This window comes from Haematobia irritans, chromosome 2, assembly GCF_050003625.1.
Source record: "Haematobia irritans isolate KBUSLIRL chromosome 2, ASM5000362v1, whole genome shotgun sequence".
Taxonomy (NCBI): domain Eukaryota; kingdom Metazoa; phylum Arthropoda; class Insecta; order Diptera; family Muscidae; genus Haematobia; species Haematobia irritans.
Window position 1 is genome coordinate 235,113,743 of NC_134398.1, and position 17,163 is coordinate 235,130,905.

The 17,163-nt window shown below is 34.4% G+C and overlaps 5 protein-coding genes across 13 annotated transcripts in view; 2 read left to right on the plus strand and 3 right to left on the minus strand.

Moving 5' to 3' along the window:
* The window catches only part of Plc21C (Phospholipase C at 21C), a 109,535-nt gene that overhangs the window by 41,616 nt on the left and 50,756 nt on the right, over positions 1 to 17,163 (minus strand). The gene's annotated exons all lie outside the window — the stretch shown is intronic.
* Positions 859 to 1,763, plus strand: LOC142227423 (lectizyme). Its single transcript, XM_075297967.1, has one exon. It carries the CDS (start codon positions 869 to 871, stop codon positions 1,691 to 1,693), a length of 825 nt encoding a protein of 274 aa, XP_075154082.1. The 5' UTR covers positions 859 to 868; the 3' UTR covers positions 1,694 to 1,763.
* On the minus strand, positions 4,853 to 13,161 carry LOC142227633 (transmembrane protease serine 9-like). Its single transcript, XM_075298109.1, has 3 exons — positions 12,319 to 13,161; positions 7,580 to 7,815; positions 4,853 to 5,893 (listed from the first exon to the last, which is right to left on the minus strand). Exons 1-3 carry the CDS (start codon positions 13,129 to 13,131, stop codon positions 5,044 to 5,046), a joined length of 1,899 nt encoding a protein of 632 aa, XP_075154224.1. The 5' UTR covers positions 13,132 to 13,161; the 3' UTR covers positions 4,853 to 5,043.
* LOC142227424 (lectizyme-like) lies at positions 7,553 to 8,468 on the plus strand. The gene has a single exon (XM_075297968.1). It carries the CDS (start codon positions 7,592 to 7,594, stop codon positions 8,414 to 8,416), a length of 825 nt encoding a protein of 274 aa, XP_075154083.1. The 5' UTR covers positions 7,553 to 7,591; the 3' UTR covers positions 8,417 to 8,468.
* Positions 15,309 to 16,227, minus strand: LOC142227427 (lectizyme-like). The gene has a single exon (XM_075297979.1). The coding sequence runs from the start codon at positions 16,183 to 16,185 to the stop codon at positions 15,361 to 15,363; it is 825 nt and encodes a 274-aa protein (XP_075154094.1). The 5' UTR covers positions 16,186 to 16,227; the 3' UTR covers positions 15,309 to 15,360.

Genomic DNA, 17,163 nt, shown 5'->3' on the forward strand with positions numbered 1-17,163 from the left:
TCTCTATTAAAAATTTGATATAATTTTTGTATATTTCTGCCAAAATCCGCTTGTGAGAAGATTTCGCACATATATAAGTTTTATTGTTGTTTTGGTTTCAGCTTAAAACCATGCTTTGGCTAAACTACAAGAGTAGCTTAACCAACAGAGGAAAAGTATGCAAGATAGACGGCCGTCTCTGAATTTCCACACCAATTTCTCAAAATGAGTTCACATAATTCATTAAACCCAAAGTGAGCTACACGGAACTTCCCGAAAAAAGGTTTTCGATAGTCGACTTAGCCTTAACAATTTTTTTTACAAAACTTCACTTTTCCCCCGCCAAAGTCGAAACATTGATGTGAGAAAAAGTCACTTACAAATAATTTTGGTTCTTAAGATCCCCTATTGAGAACCTTATAGACGCCGTACTATGTTAATGAATTGAAAATGCACATATAACCAGCCTTGAAAAGCCATACTAATGAATTTGGAAAAATTAGAGGTTACATTATTTGGGAAAATGACGTCCCCTAAGCACAATCCTTATCAAAAATAACAAAACAAAATTAACATTTCGCTGCGATTATTTTTGGCAATAGCAGATTTATTGCGTACTGCCAGTCGAGTACATCTTTGTTTCAATTAAAGCCATTTTGCATAGTGAAATCATAAGGCGATAATTGCCATAATTCATGAGTTTATCATAGTTCAGCAATGGTGGGTATTTTTAAACTTTGGCTAAAACGATAAGCCCCTCGGTCAATTGATTCGTGGTGTTGACCAGTGTAAATCAATATGGTCGATTAATCCATTCGTTAGATTTTTGGTATTTTGCAAATATAAATAGCTCCCATGTGGGCTAATAGTACCAGTATTCGTGAACAACATGAAGGTTTTAGTACTAGTTGCTCTTTTCGTAGCCTGCGCTCAGGCCAGCAGCATTGGCGATATTGCCCAAAAGCTGATGCCTAGCTTTGCCACAGGGTACATCATCAAGGGCGAAGATGCCCAAGAACATGCCGCTCCTTACATTGTATCGTTGAGCAGAACCACCAAACACAGCCACATTTGTGGTGGTACCATCATTTCCAAACACTGGATCTTGACTGCTGCTCATTGCATTAGTGAACCTGTTGGTATGGGTGTCATTGCTGGTTTGCATGTACGTAGCGATGTCAACGAGAAGACCCAATCACGTGAAGTTGATTTTGGCAAGGTACATGAGAACTACGATGGCGGTGTTGGACCCTACGACATTGCTATATTGCACGTCTCGGTACCCTTCGACTTCAATGCCTGGGTACAACCTGCAGCATTGCCCGCTCCCGAAGAAATTCATTCTGGCGAAACCCATTTGTATGGATGGGGTCAACCCAAATCTTATATCCTTACCGCTGCCAAGACTTTGCAAACTGTCGAAACTCAAATTGTTGAATGGAATACCTGCAAGGAAATGTTGCCCGATAACGCTCCAATCCACGAGACCAACGTCTGCTCTGACTCTTTGCAACAAAGCATTTCTGCTTGCAATGGTGATTCTGGTGGTCCATTGGTCGTCGAACACGAAGGCGCTCCTTCCGAGTTGATTGGTATTGTATCCTGGGGTTACATTCCTTGCGGTTTGGCCAATATGCCTTCCATTTACACCCGTGTCTCACATTACATTGATTGGGTCGCTAAGGTTCAAAACGCCTACTACACCATCTACTAAACAATGACATTTTTAATGTACATACGAAAATAAATAATAAAAAAATATATTTTGCAAATGTAATATGAAAGTATTTGTTTAGCTTTCGCTGTCGAGTTATTTCTAATTCATGCACTATACTAGATCTTCGAGCATTATTAAAAAATGACATTTTGTAATTAAAAACACTATAAAGTACAGTGATTTGCATAATGAGAACAAACTGGGCTATCCCTTCGTGACGAGCTTAAATATTGTCATTTCAGAGTTGAAAGTTTGTAGTTTGACTTTCAGGATTCAAACCAAATTGATGAGAAAAGGATGTTTCTTTCACTAGATAAATGACTATCTCACACCTCTAAACCGTTGATCGAACAATTTTGGGTGGAATGAAGATCAGCTATAATTTTATTCTTTGAAATTGAAAATAATCCTACATCAGTCATCTCTCGAAGAATGATTCTGACGACCGACTAAGGATAAATAGCAAAAACAGAGTAATGAAGCAGAAATTGGTTAAATGTATGTCAACCTTATTATTTAAATATAGATCTATATTTCCGTTAGCAGCATCTACAGTTTGTCAAAAAAGTGTTTTGACAATGGGATAAAAATTATGTTTTGTTCCAAAATTAAATATAATGAAATTTAAAAAAAAATATTTTATTATGTATTTTGCAAAGTATACATACGTACACAGAATTAAAAATTTAATAAAATATTTAATATTTCAATTATTTCTAGAATTTGAAATATTTGGCAATGTCAAAAGACTTTCTTGACATACTGTATGTCTTCCTTTATAAAGAGTCACGCAAGAGTATAAGCTTTACAAAAAAATATTTGTATTACATTGAAAACCTCGGCAACACCTACCTCGGCGAATACAGTGAGTGTTAATCATTGTTCAATTCGATACTTCAATACTTTATTTTCAAATTGCGTTTTAAAAGATACAGTTTTACAATATGATGTTTAGTCCAACAAAAAAAAAAACTGTGTACAGCAGTAAAAGCCGTCTGCCGGAAACCGAGTTTTTTTATGTAGAAGTACTCTTCAATAAATTTTTTCGATAATTAAGAGCTTATATCAGAAATTTATATAAAGATGGTCAGAAACAACTTATGTTAACATTTCTATTGCGAATTTCGCATAGTATTGGGCAGTTGCCAAACATGTGGTCTTGAGATTCTACTTTTCCCGAATTTCACACAGAACTTCGACGATCAGCTATATGACCCAAACCATTTCAATTAAGCCGAAATAAATCAACTCTTGCTTTTTAATTTGATATGGAGTAAAATTTCTATTGCAATAAAAGTTTCCAATGCCAAAATCAAGATATCTATAGAAGCGTTGTTCTCTTTCTCGTAAGAAATGGGGGAACTCTCTCTTCCTTATCATAAAAAAATGCTTTGCCTATTTTCCCAATAAATTACAATTTTTTGTTCGATTCTAAAATCCAATGCAACCTACTCAAATATGGACGTTCGATTGACGAAGTGTAAACCATCCCAAAAAAAACTCATTTTTCACTGTAGCAGCTGTCTTGGGTGCATTTAGTCTTTGACCTAAATAATAGTAAATGTAACATTGTTCGTGGGAATTCAAGACGTGTTTTCAGAATCGGGGTGATACGCAAGTGTCTCCATAATTAAGATAACACCTGAAGTGAATTGCCTTTACTGGCATACGATCTTTGAGCCACAATGGATGTTCCTGAGAATTGTATACATTTAATAAAAATATTTTTTTTTCATTCATTATTGTGTGAGAGTTCGCTAAGTCCTTTTCCAAAAAACTTTTTCATATTGTTACTTATTTTTTTATTGCTGTTTTATTATTCGAGGCGAGGTATATGCTTCGATCAAGTACACACTCCATTAATCTAACCATGACCAACTATAGAAGTTGTCCACTTATATTCATGTAATTATTGGTATCAGCGATAGCAATCTGGGTGCGTGTTTATTTTGTTTGCATTTCTGTTAAGATTATCTTATGGGAATCGAGTACCAATGACCATAAATTATTTTGTGACAAAACATGAGATGGTATTTGTTATCACTTCATATAGGTTATAATTCGATTTTTGAGAATCCTTAAGTTAGGCAATACAATATTAAAAAAACAGATTCGGTCTGCCCGATTGGCAAATTGTGTAAATTTTTCAGGCAGACGAAGCTGAGTTTTTCTTTTTCTTGCTTTATAATGGAAAATTTGACAGCAATAATAATAACACCGCTGAAAAAATATTTTGCAAATATGCCAAAAGTGGACCTGTATCTAAAAATTGTGACAATAAAATGGTTTTATGTAGATCACTGTGTACATGTGAAATGAAAGAGTGTATGTGAGTGGCCAAAGTATTTGAAATGGTATGTCAATGTGCTACAATCGTTTTTGATAGGCATTTTGAGAGATCACTAACATATAAACGAGAGATAGAGAGAGAGAGAGAGAGAGAGAGAGAGAGAACGATATGTATTGAGATTAATGGTTGCGTGGGTGTGGGTGTGGGAGGCTTTGTACGAGTAGAGTTTTTACAAGATAGATGTAACATACATCAATGGAACATTAAAAATTGATGATATTTATGTAATATGATACAAGATACACTGAAAAAACAGTGATCCCCCTAGGAAGAAAAATATGGGTTAATAGAAAACTAAGATTATTTTTAAAAAATTTTAACTAAACAGTATTACAAACGCTGACATCATGCCGATATCACAAAAATAGGTTAATATGTCTCGACAAATTCAAGAAAATTTATTAGACAATTATTTTGTTTTTTTTTTACTAGTTAAAGAAAATTTGGTAGCATGTCTTTAGTACCACACGAAGTTCAAGATGTGCGCATTTGTAGTAAAATGTACAAATTGAATGAAATAATGAACTATTTGGTGAGGAATGCGAATTTAGTAAATCTTTATGCTTGATTTGTGTATATTTTTCCCCATTTTTTAGTTCATTTAACTAACGTACGCAAAAAAATTATAAAAGTCAAGAAACCTCGCTCCAAATATAATAATTCCATGAACTAAAATAAAGTTAAATTGGCTTTGGTGAAATAGCATTGTCTTTTGGTATTGTTCCCACAGACTTCCATACAATCATTTCACTGACCGAGAATTGATTTTCTATATGCAAATGTATTCCTGCTACCAAACTAATTCGTTATATGCTTTGAAAAAATAATAGACTTTATTGGAAAAATTAGTTTGCCTTGAAGCACCAAAGGAGCAACAATTCTTATCTTTTTTTAGATAAGATAGATGTAGCGATTCAAAATGTTGTTGCTTGGCTACACCTGATTTCGCTACAAATATTTATTTAGTGGTACTTCCAACGTTAATTCCCATTTCTATTTAATGAGAAATTTCATAGGCGGTCATTGTATCCGCGATCCATTGCATGTATGAGTTGACGCTAGTATAGACAGAAGGATACCACGTAATGGTGCAGGGTGTGTAACCCCATGATACCACACCAACCAGTTCGTAGCCGTCTTTGGTGTTTACGACCAGTGGACCACCAGAATCACCATTGCAAGCGCCATCGGTAGTTCCGGCAGTGTAGGTACAAATGTTTACATCGGCCACGTTTGCGTTGCTGGGAAGGGCCTCTTTGCACTCAGAATAACCAATAATGTTGACATCCAATGTTTGCAACATAGTAGGTGAATATCCGGAATTGTCTTGTCCCCAACCGAAGAGCTTACCCATTCCAAATGTTTCATATTTACCGGAGGGCAGGTTAATCTTGGCAACAGGAGCCGATCCATCACGGGACAAAGCATTCAAATCGAAGGGTTCGGCGATATAGACAAGAGCAATATCATGGGGGCCAATTTCGTCGTTATACAACTCATGGGGAAATTGATAGTTGTAACCATAAACGTTTCGGATTTGGGCCTCCGACTCATCAAGGCGGTTTTGCAATCCAGCTACAACTTGGAAGCTGAAGTGGATCATGCAATGGGCGGCAGTTAAAATCCAGTGTTCATTAATAATGGAACCAGCACAGAAATGGGAGGAGAAACGTTGCAGGGATACAATGAAGGGGGCTTCACCTTTAGCAGCGGGATGTCCATTAATGATACGTCCTTCTGGAAATCCAGGACGAAGAGCATTATCCAAACTGGCAGCACTAACACAGGCAACTGCCAATGCAGCAAAGGCAACAAATAGCTTCATTGCGATTGAATCGTTAATTTCACTTTAATTGAGTCACTACAGGGTTCACCTTTATATACTAGCCAACAGGGCAAAATTCATAAACAATTCTTCAGAGCCACCATTGGCGTAGTAACGGGGAGTTGGATCGCGAAAATATATGATTAAAGACAATGGTGTGAAATGTTATTATTTATGTTATCGTATAAGCATTTATTTATATTATATCCGACTATGTCCCCAGTCACTTTCGACAACTACAAATGCAAAAAGTTTGAAAACTTTATAGTGAAACTGTTAAATGTTATTCAAAACACTAGCAATTTACTTCAATATTTCAATAAAATAGGTCCCTATTTCAAAGGCGAAGTTTATGATAGTTCGTAAAAAGAATGCAGCATCTTTCTCCAGAAGGAAACATTAAATATTTATATTAACGGCCACTTTCATAAATCTCTTTTAGACTATAACTGCCAGTTAATAAAAAAAATAGCTGTCCTCTGTGGTGTAGTATATTTGTTGTAAACTCCTAGAATATTAAAAACTGTATAAAAAAGGAAGAAAAAGAAGAAGAAAGAAGCAAGTCTTCAATGTTACAATATTCAGATTTATTCAAAATAGTCGCTGCTTAGCAATGCGGATGATAAAGCAAAAGTGATCTTCATTAAACAGACATAATTATTTTAGTACAATAGAATTCATTGAAATATTTGAAAGCAAATTGAATGAAAGCTTTCCCCGTAAAGCCGCTAAGGTTACCAACGTGTCAATAAACAAGTATATATGTGGAACTTAAATATTTTATAGTAGTAATTCATTTAATTCAAAATATCTCTTTATTTATGTCAAGCGTTTCCACACTTGCCCGCAAAGAACTTTTTTTTTGGTAAAAAAAAAACATTCGTAAGAATAAAAGAAAACTTCGTTTGTAAAATTTCATTTACGAGAAAAGAGTTTAATTTTAGCACCCTCCTCACTAAAAATACACAGCCACGCTAATGATGACTATTTCGATTTTTGGACACTATCTTTAGACAATACTGGTCAGAAATCATCGCAATAACATAGTTTCGCGCGAGTACGCTATCTTGCCATTTCCCAGAATTTCTTATCAGGAACAAAAAATTATATCCACCCATTGAGAAGAAGAAAATGAATCGTATCATTTCCATAAATCAGAAACGATTGACCCTGATTAGTCCAGTCAATTTTTTGTTAGTCAATTCGAATAAAACGAAACATATGTTGAGTCTACTTTGGGAAGTTAGAGAATTAATTTTAATAATCAGATATTTTGGGAGCATTGTCAAATGCGTTAGGTGAACTTTGACAAGATTATGGAATTATTTCCATTTTCCTCTGCCGAAAGAAAACCTACTATTGTGGAATATGTCTTAATCATTATACAAACACATTTCTCTCCCACTGTGTGGGTTTCTTACTGGCAAAATATTATTTGGGCTAATCGGTTCATGGTATTTCTGATTTATGAAAATGCTGTGATATATAATTGGATCGCTGTAAATGTATGGACTTGTAATATTTGCTGCCGATTAGAACTTCTCAGTAAACGAGTACGATAGAGTATTAGCACGAAACAAACTGCATTAGTTATTTTCTTTCAATGACTTATACACGGGGCAAAGATAGCGTTAAGTGGCAACATACTTGGCCTACTATTTGTATATAAAAGCGATCTACGCACTGGTCTACGCATAGTGAAATCTACAATTCAATCGCAATGAAGTTATTTGTCGCATTTGCCGCTTTGGCCATTGCTTGTGTTAGTACAGCCAGATTGGAATCCATCATTCGTCCCGGATTCCCCGAAGGTCGAATCATTAATGGCCATCCCGCAGCCAAAGGTGAAGCTCCCTTCATTGTGTCTCTGAAGAGCTCTTCCCATTTCTGTGGTGGTTCGATCATCGACGAGCACTGGGTATTAATAGCTGCCCATTGTTTGGTCTATGCCAATTTCGAAGTCGTTGCTGGTTTGCATCAACGTTCTGATCAATCCGATGTCCAAATTCGTCAAGTGCGCGGTTCCAAATATCAATTTGCCCATGAGATGTATGGTGGTAGTGTTGGTCCCCATGATATCGGTCTTATCTACATTGAGGAAGCCTTCGATTTGAATGCTCTGGCTCGTGATGGATCCGCTCCAGTTGCAAAGATTAGCTTGCCTACAGGCAAATACAATACACTGGGAGATGGTAAGCTTTTTGGATGGGGACGTGATAATTCCGGGGCATTGCCAAATATCCTTCAAACATTGGATGTTAACATTATTGGCTATTCGGAGTGCAAAGCTGCCCTTCCCTTTCTTGCTCCTATAGCAGATGTAAACATTTGCAGCTACAATGCTGGCACTACTGATGGCGCTTGTAATGGTGACTCTGGTGGTCCATTGACTGTAAGAACCCCAGAAGGCTATGAATTAGTTGGCTTAGTATCATGGGGATACACACCATGTGCTACTACCAGATACCCATCAGTCTACACCAGTGTCAACTCATACATGCAATGGATCTCTGATAAAATGACTGCCTACCAAATTTCTCTTTAAATACGAAATGAAATCCATTTGTTAAATAAATTGTCACTGTTTGTAAAAAAAATATTCTAGTTTTATTTTTTCACCGTCTTATATATTTCGAGCTTAAAATATTACCAAATGAAATGGAAAGGAAATATAGGTAATAAGCAGTCAAGGTATTAAATAATTGAGGGTGTTCGATTACATTATGCTAAATAGAACTTATTTTTATTGCAAAAAAAATTTTTAGCTTTATTTAATTTTCTCAGTTTTTCGAAATTTTCCACAACTCTATGCGGTTTTACTTATCGCAAGTATGTCTCAAAATTTTTATGACTTAACCTGGCTATAAAATTCAGAGATCTAACCTAACGTAAATATTCTGGCAAATATATCCGATGAACGCCATAACTCCCCTCTTCACTTGTTTTTTTATATTACTATAGGCTATCGTGTATGGGATCAGCTATGAAAAATATAATGAATCAAAAAAAAAAAAAAACAGAATTCTACAAAAACCCGAAAGTGTGATATTAAACGAATAATTAAATCATGATTGCGCTATTTAGGTCTGCCATAACGTACCCCCTTTCTGGACAATAGAAATTGTAGTTTGTTAGGCCTAGAATTTTTTTGTTTGTCAAATAAATGTACACACTGCCGGAATAGGCATAAAAATGTCTGCATCAAATTCCTCTCTCTATTGAAGTACATAGTCTTTCATATTGAAGTTACTCGCAGATCGGTATACTTTTTTATGGGGCTGAAAACCAATATTTATGGTAGACGCGAAGTTTATTATAACCTGACCAGACTATGTGGTTTTGGCTACAAAACGTCTACTGGAACTTTTTCCCCAAAAGTCGAGTCTAAATGTTTTTATTATCCAATGAACTGGTTGGATTGCTCGATGGTTTTATGATTTGTATCGAATTATAGATCAATTTAGAGGTAACTTTAAAAATGGATTTATTCATTATATCTTTGTATCTTCTACATTTTGCAAACCTTAGAGTCTGATTAAAAACCCTGGGAATTTCAATTATGCTATTCGAAAATTAATACAAATATTATTTGTTATTCATAAACATTTGTTGTTAAAAAAAATTGTTAATTTTAATGAATTTATTAGAATAATTAAATATATTCACAGTGTGTTTTGTTGCATATTTTAGGGAGATGCAATAGAAACTCCCTATATTCCACTACAAATGAGCGGTTATTACGAATTTTGGTTAGCTTGTCATACTAAGTACAAAGTACTTATCGACTAAGTTAGAAGTTTGTCAAAAAGTGTGGCATCACTGTTTCTTATGCAAACAAGGTTTTAAAATTTATATTTGTTTTTGTTTTATTCTATCTGTAATCAATCTTTAAGAAAGGCTTCAAAAGAGAAAGAGCAAGTAAGCAGTTGATTTTTGAAGTGCGACAAAGTATAAAATTAATTTAAATAAATAAAACAAAAGAAAAAAACTTATATCGAAATAAATCTAAATGAATATTAAATTAAATGGTAATAAGTACATTTAAAAATGTGTAAAACTTGTTTTAAATTTGTTTTAAAATTAATATTTTTCAATCTCATTGTTACGAGTTTGTTCGTTCATATATATAAATTTTAACTAGAGTTTTAGTTGTGTCCCCCCTGAAGTCTCCAATGAGATTTTTGTTTGCTTATTAGTTAGTAATTCAAGATTCTAAAATGATAATATCAGCTGCTTTCTTTTGCCTGTCTTTGTGTTATCTCCCTCAGACCGGTCTTGTTGTTGATGTTACCATGCAAGGACAAATTAATTTTATTGAATTGCTAGATTAATTTGGAAGTCGGTTTTCATTTAAGGGATATTGCTACTAAAAACAGTCTTAATATGAACAATTTTCAAAATGCTACAAAAAAAAGGATATGCAATGTGTTGCAAGTCGTTACAGTGTTATTAGTTATGAATTAACAAAGGGGTAATTAGTAAAAGGGAGAGCGATAATAATGTATGATTCAATGAGAATGTTTAAAAACTTCCCGCAAGTTTTTTCCCTAACTGAATGTCGGAATTGTTCAGTATTTAGTGGACAATTCTTCCACTTTATAAGGTCTATATATGAAGTTTATAGTCTCATCAATGTCATTGACTATATTTTTAAATTGAACGACAACTTCAGTTTTATCAGTCTTATTTGATTTTTTGGGCCTCATAATGACCATTTGCATTGTGTCCGTTGCATTAAATATTCCGTAAATTAAAAAAAAAATTAACTTTCCCTGAAATTAATAATAATTCATTAATTTATTCAATACCCCTAAAAGCAACCAAGTTAATGTCCCACCTAGAAATCCCACCAAGCTTGAATAAACCCCGAAAATTTGGAGAAACCACCAACTTAGCACCACTGATTTATTACGATGAGAAAATGAGAGCGTATGTGTGGTAGCAATAACATCTTTAGCTACTTCAATCTATAAGTTGTGAATCACACCCTCAAAAATCAAAAATCGCTTCTGTAACATATACCCCAAACACATTTTGCTTCAAGCATATATATTTTCAGGATTGGTCCAAACAAAATATTGTGTGTATTGTTCAAACATATTATGTTTCACCTTAGGACATACAGTGGTAGAAAAAAATTTTATGAAATTTTCTTTGTGTGGATATATTTTTAAGGCGCCAATTGGTTACTTCCATTATTTTACTTGCAGCATACACCGAAAGAATTCTCTTCGTTAATTTTACGAAGAATTCTTCATTAACTATTCTTCCTGAATTCTTCATTAAAATAACGAAATTTTCATTCATTTTCGTAAATTTTATGAAGAACATTTTACGAATATACGAAACTTCTACGAAACATTCTACATTAACTTTTCTTCGTAAAAAGTTCGTACTTTTAACGAAACTTTCTTCATATTTCATGAATTTTATGAAGAAGTTTTTACGAATATTTTACGAAACATTCTGCGTTAAAATTTCTTTATAAAAAGTACGAAACATTTTCTTTGAAATAACGAAGAAGTTTCATTGAAGTTGTAAAATTTCCGTTCGCGGCATTAAATTGTCTTTTATAATGTGCGTGAGTGTATTCCTTTATTCTATTTTTTATGCAAGTCTATGCTACTTCTCATTTGGGTGATAGCGCGCTATGAATAAAAGTGAAGCAATAAAACTAAACATTATTCAAAAACTTAAGATGTAAAGTAGTGATGTCATTTTTCACACTTGCAACTACAACCAAATGCACTTTCGACTATAAATTTTTTTTCTAAAAGTTCGAACGTTTTTCAGAAAAAAGTACGAACATTTTTCATAAAAACTACGAATATTGTTCATAAAAAGTACGAAACATTTTCATAAAAAGAACGAAATTGTTTCATAATAAGTACGAAGATTTTTCATAAAAAGGACGAAGATTCTTCATAAAAAGTACGAATTTTTTTCTTACAAACTACGAAAATTTTGGAAGAACTTTTCTTCGTAAAAAGTACGAAATATTTCGTACTTTTAATGAAAAGTTTCTTTGGTTGTAAAACAATGACAAATTTCGTACTTTTAACGAAATTTTTCGTTCTTTTTACGAAGAAAATTCTTTCGGTGTACTCTCTAGGTCTCTCTTTCTAAACACATATATGTTTATAGGCTATTTCTAAATTAATATATGTTTGCATCTAAGCATATTATATTTACAAAGATTTTATGTCCCAAACATAATATGTTCTAACATATTAACATATATGTCCCAAACATCTTATGCTAGCTTATGAACATTATATGCTTACACTTAAAAATATTGTGTTAAAAAATTTGAGTTCCAAACATATAATTTTTACACCCAAACATATGAAAAACAGTTCTTTTCGTCCGTACACAACTATCGCAAAACAGCACAAAGTAAGAGTTAATTATTCGTGTATTGGCATATATTTTTATTTTACTTTATTAACTGTGCTTAGTAGCCATTGTATCAATAACCCATTGCTTGTAATGGGAGACGTTAGTGTAGACCGATGGGTATTCAGTACTCGAACATGGAGTGTATCCCCACGATACCAAACCCACCAATTCATAACCATCCTTGGTGTTCATAACCAATGGACCACCTGAATCTCCATTGCAAGCCCCATCTGAAGTACCAGCTGTATGAGAGCAAATGTTTCCTTCTTCCAGAGGTGAAGTAATGGGGACAAGCGTTTTGCATTTAGCATAATCGATAACATCAACGTCCAAAGTTTGTAAGGTACTTGACAAGTATCCTGTATTATCGCGGCCCCAACCAAAGAGTTTTCCACGACCAACTTGCTCATATTTTCCTGAGGGCAATTTAATTGGAGCAACGGGAGCAGATCCATCACGGGACAAAGCATTCAAATCGAAAGCTTCCTCGATATAGATAAGTCCAATGTCATAGGGAAAGTCATCGTTGCGGTATTTCTCATGGGGAAATAGTTGCTTGTAATTAACCTGACGTACTTGGACATCGGACTCATCGGCCCGATCATATAATCCGGCAATAACTTCAAACTTGGCGAAGGTCAAGCAATGAGCAGCTGTTATTACCCAGTGTTTATCGATGATAGAGCCACCACAAAAATGTGAGCTGGTTTTCAAGGAAACAATGAATGGAGCTTCACCTTTCACGGCGGGATGACCATTAATAATGCGTCCGTTTGGGTAACCAGGACGAACGATGGCATCCAAACTAGCTGCACTAACACAGGCGATGACTATAGCGGCGAAGGCTACGAACAACTTCATCTCAATTTATTAATAGTTTACATAATGACTAGCCCAGGCCAACTTTGTTCTTTATATACACTTGCCATATGAGACATTTATCTCTGTTTTCCATAGAATAGGGCAGTATCGTTTTATCTGTTGTTCGAACATTGTGCACTTGAAAAGAAATCCACATAATACGGCTTTTAGCCTATTCTTTCCTAACACAGATTTTGGAATTATTGATAAATGAAATGGCTTTTATATCATTAACATTCAAGGAAATATTTAACAAAGAATTGTCACACATCAAGAAAATTTGAAATATTTTTGCATTTTGTGCCATTAAAGCAAATATATTTATTTTGATCGCTTTTTTTAGTGGGTTATTACCTATTATTATTAAATAAACTTAAAAATATTATGAGATTTACTATTCTTTCTCATCGAAAATTATATTTTCATATAAATTTAGAAAAATGTTTTTTTTTATTATTATTTAATTTTAGCTATTTAGGCCTGACTTAGTTTTGAAATAAAACTCTTTTATATCATATTCTCCCGACATTTCTCCACTATTTGGTGGCTTATTCAAGAGATTAAACAAAGATTTTTAAAGTTAAATAACAATTTTTCACAATACAAATATTAAAAAAAAAAACAACTTACAGAAATTCAAGTGTTTTTGAATCCATTGGTATAAACATTCAAACACGTAACATAAATTTATTTAACGACACAACTTAATTTTAAATAGCACAGCTTATTTTATTGCAACTCGGTAGCTCCAGTTTATATTGTCCGTATCTTCTTTTAAATTAATCGTTGTTTCGCCTTTCTGTTGAATTCGTAGGCTTTCCAATAGGTATCTCTTTCTGCTGTTATTTTCCCTGTCAAGAATTCTCACATTCTCAAAATCTGGCAAGTGTCCTGTGTTTCTCATATGTTGTGATAATGCTGTTGTCTCTTTTTTCTTCTCAATGTCATTTCTATGTTCCCCTATTCTTGCTTGCAGTGTTCGTTTTGTTGTTCCGATGTAGCGAAGATCACAATTATGTTCTTTATTCCCCTTACATTATATTTCGTATACAACATTGTGTTTTTGTTGTTTGTCTATCGGGTCTTTCAGTTGAGAGAATATAGTGGAGAGTTGCATTTGGTTTGTATGCAAAACATATGTTGTTTGTTTTGATTGTGTTTCTTATTGTTTGCTTATCGGTAAGCCCAGGAATGTTTTTTTTTTTTTTTTAATTTGGGATCAACGGCAAAAATGTAACTCTAAAATGTACTAAAATTTTCAAAATGACAATGAACTAAATTTATGATTTCTTACTCGACAGAAAATTTTAAAGCATTTTTCAATATTTTGTGCTAAATGTCCAATGATGATTACCTTTGAAATCTGTGCCCTCGGTTAAACTGAGTCAATGTCCACAAACACAAATTTTAGTAATTTTTGAACTATTTTGTGGGAAATTAATTTCTTAGTAAAATTTTATGCTTCATTTGTGTATAACAACTTTGCATACCATTTTTTATTTCATGTAACTAAAGTAAAGAATAATTATTAAAGTGAAACATTCTCATATGTGCAAAATTTTAAGGAGAACATACACGCAGAGAAGGAAAAATGTTATTGTTGGACAATTCTCTGTTTGACGTAAAAACAAAATCTTTGCCGGAAATTTGTTGTTTACACGCCAAAAATAACATTTTGCTCTAGGAGGTGATCATATTTCTTATTTGCGTGTAGTAATTTCTATATATGTTTGCATCCAAACATATTATATTTACACAAATTGTATGTCCCAAATATAATATGTTCTAACATATTAACATATATATCACAAACATGTTATGCTGGTTTATGAAAATTATATACTTGCACTCAAAAATAACGTGTTAAAGATTTAAGTTCCAAAAATATAATTTTTACACCCAAACATATAAAAAACAATCTTTTTCGTCCGTCCCTTTTGTATGGTTATAAACAAAAACGGACATGGTATATATGAGATTTGTATTCTCGATACGAAGTATACGAAACTATGAATCAAACTTATGTTGCTTGCTCATGACAATCTGTGTACTAGGAAATGTTTTTTTTTTGTATCCACTCAATGCTTACATATCTTTGGTTTGAAGCCAAACATCTTCGAAAGGAAGGCTATTTTACTCACCATGAAAATAATAATAAAAAAAGCTAGTAAACGGAATTTTTATAATCTGCATTTTTAATTTATTTCAAATTCATTAGAATTTTTTAGTTTAAAGAGACATTTGGTAGGCTGTCATTGTCTCAGCGATCCAGTCCATGTATGAGCTGACGCTGGTGTAGACTGATGGGTAACTGGTAGTAGCACATGGTGTATATCCCCATGATACTAAGCCAACTAATTCATAGCCTTCTGGGGTTCTGACAGTCAATGGACCACCAGAGTCACCATTGCATGCGCCGTCAGTGGTGCCAACATTGTAGGTGCAAATGTTTACATTTTGTATGGGAGCGGACAGGGGAAGGGCAGCTTTGCACTCAGAATAGCCAATAACGTTAACATCCAATGTTTGAAGGGTATTGGGCAATGCTCCGGAATTATCACGTCCCCATCCAAAGAGTTTACCATCTCCCAATGTAGTGTATTTGCCGGTGGGCAAGCTAATCTTGGCAACTGGAGCGGATCCATCACGAGCCAGAGCATTCAAATCGAAGGCTTCCTCAATGTAGATAAGACCGATATCATGGGGACCAACACTACCACCATACATCTCATGGGCAAATTGATATTTGGAACCGCGCACTTGACGAATTTGGACCTCAGACTCATCAGAACGTTGATGCAAACCGGCAACGACTTCGAAATTGGCATAGACCAAACAATGGGCAGCAGTTATGACCCAGTGTTGGTCGATGATCGAACCACCACAGAAATGGGAGGTGGTCTTCAGGGAAACAATGAAGGGAGCTTCACCTTTGTCGGCGGGATGGCCATTAATAATGCGTCCTTCAGGGAATCCGGGACGAAGGATGGACTCCAAACTGGCTGCACTCACGCATGCAATAGCCAAAGCGGCAAAGGCTACAAATAACTTCATTTCGGTTGTATTGTTGATTACGCTATGAGAAGACCAGTACGTAGATCAGCTTTATATACTATCCAACATAGCCAAACATTTATTTTGAAACGTAAAATTGAGCACTATCTTTAGGTAGCACTGCTTAGAAATCATTGAAACAAAATAATTGATGCAATTCATTCGGGGCGAATAATCTATCGGCCTTTTTTCCACACCGCCAACCACCGGGACCCCCCAAAGACCTATCCGTTCATTCCCAATAAACAAATTATAAATTATATCATTTCCATAAATCAGAACACGATGAACTGATTAGCCCAACTGTTATTTTGGCAATCTAACTCACAAATAAAATATGTCACGTTTCTTATTTTTGGAAATTGTTTGATTTATAATTTGTTTACTGGATTTGTGGATCTCCATTAGTAGTCCAATAAAATGCATTAAATATTTTAATTTAATGGTTTCTAACAACTGCAGCTCAACGATAGAGTCCAGTAGTGGGGGACAACGCACTCGTACAACGGTTTTCTGTAATCGGATATTTCAACGATCTACACGATGATCACAGCGAAATCAACAATTCAGTTTGAAGTCCATCCATTTCAGCCACTTTGGTGTCTATCTTTCGTCCCGAGTTCGAAGCTGTCCTTCCCCTGTCTGCTCCTATAGAAGATGCAAACATTTGCTCCTGCCATGCGGGCTCTACTGATGGCGCTTGCAATGGTTACGCTGGTGGTCAATTGAACTCCAGAAGGCTATGAATTAGTTGGCTTATTATCATGTGCTACTACACTAGCGTCAGCTCATACATGGGTTGCTGAGACATTTCCCACCAAAAACCAAATTAGTATGGAGTACAAATTTATTGTACTTTTCGAAAAAATAAAAACCTTTTTTACTTGACTATACCATTATTTCTATACCTACTAGTATTTAATAGTGTTGTATTATAGCATACCCCTCGTATTGCCTTAATCATCAAAAATCGCTTTA

What these genes read in the sequence shown, in the direction of transcription:
- LOC142227423 (XM_075297967.1), top strand. Translation starts at nt 869, where the DNA reads ATGAAGGTTTTAGTACTAGTTGCTCTTTTCGTAGCCTGCGCTCAGGCC.
- LOC142227424 (XM_075297968.1), top strand. Translation starts at nt 7,592, where the DNA reads ATGAAGTTATTTGTCGCATTTGCCGCTTTGGCCATTGCTTGTGTTAGT.
- LOC142227633 (XM_075298109.1), bottom strand. Translation starts at nt 13,131, where the DNA reads ATGAAGTTGTTCGTAGCCTTCGCCGCTATAGTCATCGCCTGTGTTAGT. An exon ending in CAATGGCTACTAAGCACAGT is followed by an intron (nt 7,816 to 12,318) that starts TAATAAAGTAAA and finishes AAATTGGCATAG; the next exon opens with ACCAAACAATGGGCAGCTAT. An exon ending in AACTTCATTGCGATTGAATT is followed by an intron (nt 5,894 to 7,579) that starts GTAGATTTCACT and finishes ACTCAATTAAAG; the next exon opens with TGAAATTAACGATTCAATCG.
- LOC142227427 (XM_075297979.1), bottom strand. Translation starts at nt 16,185, where the DNA reads ATGAAGTTATTTGTAGCCTTTGCCGCTTTGGCTATTGCATGCGTGAGT.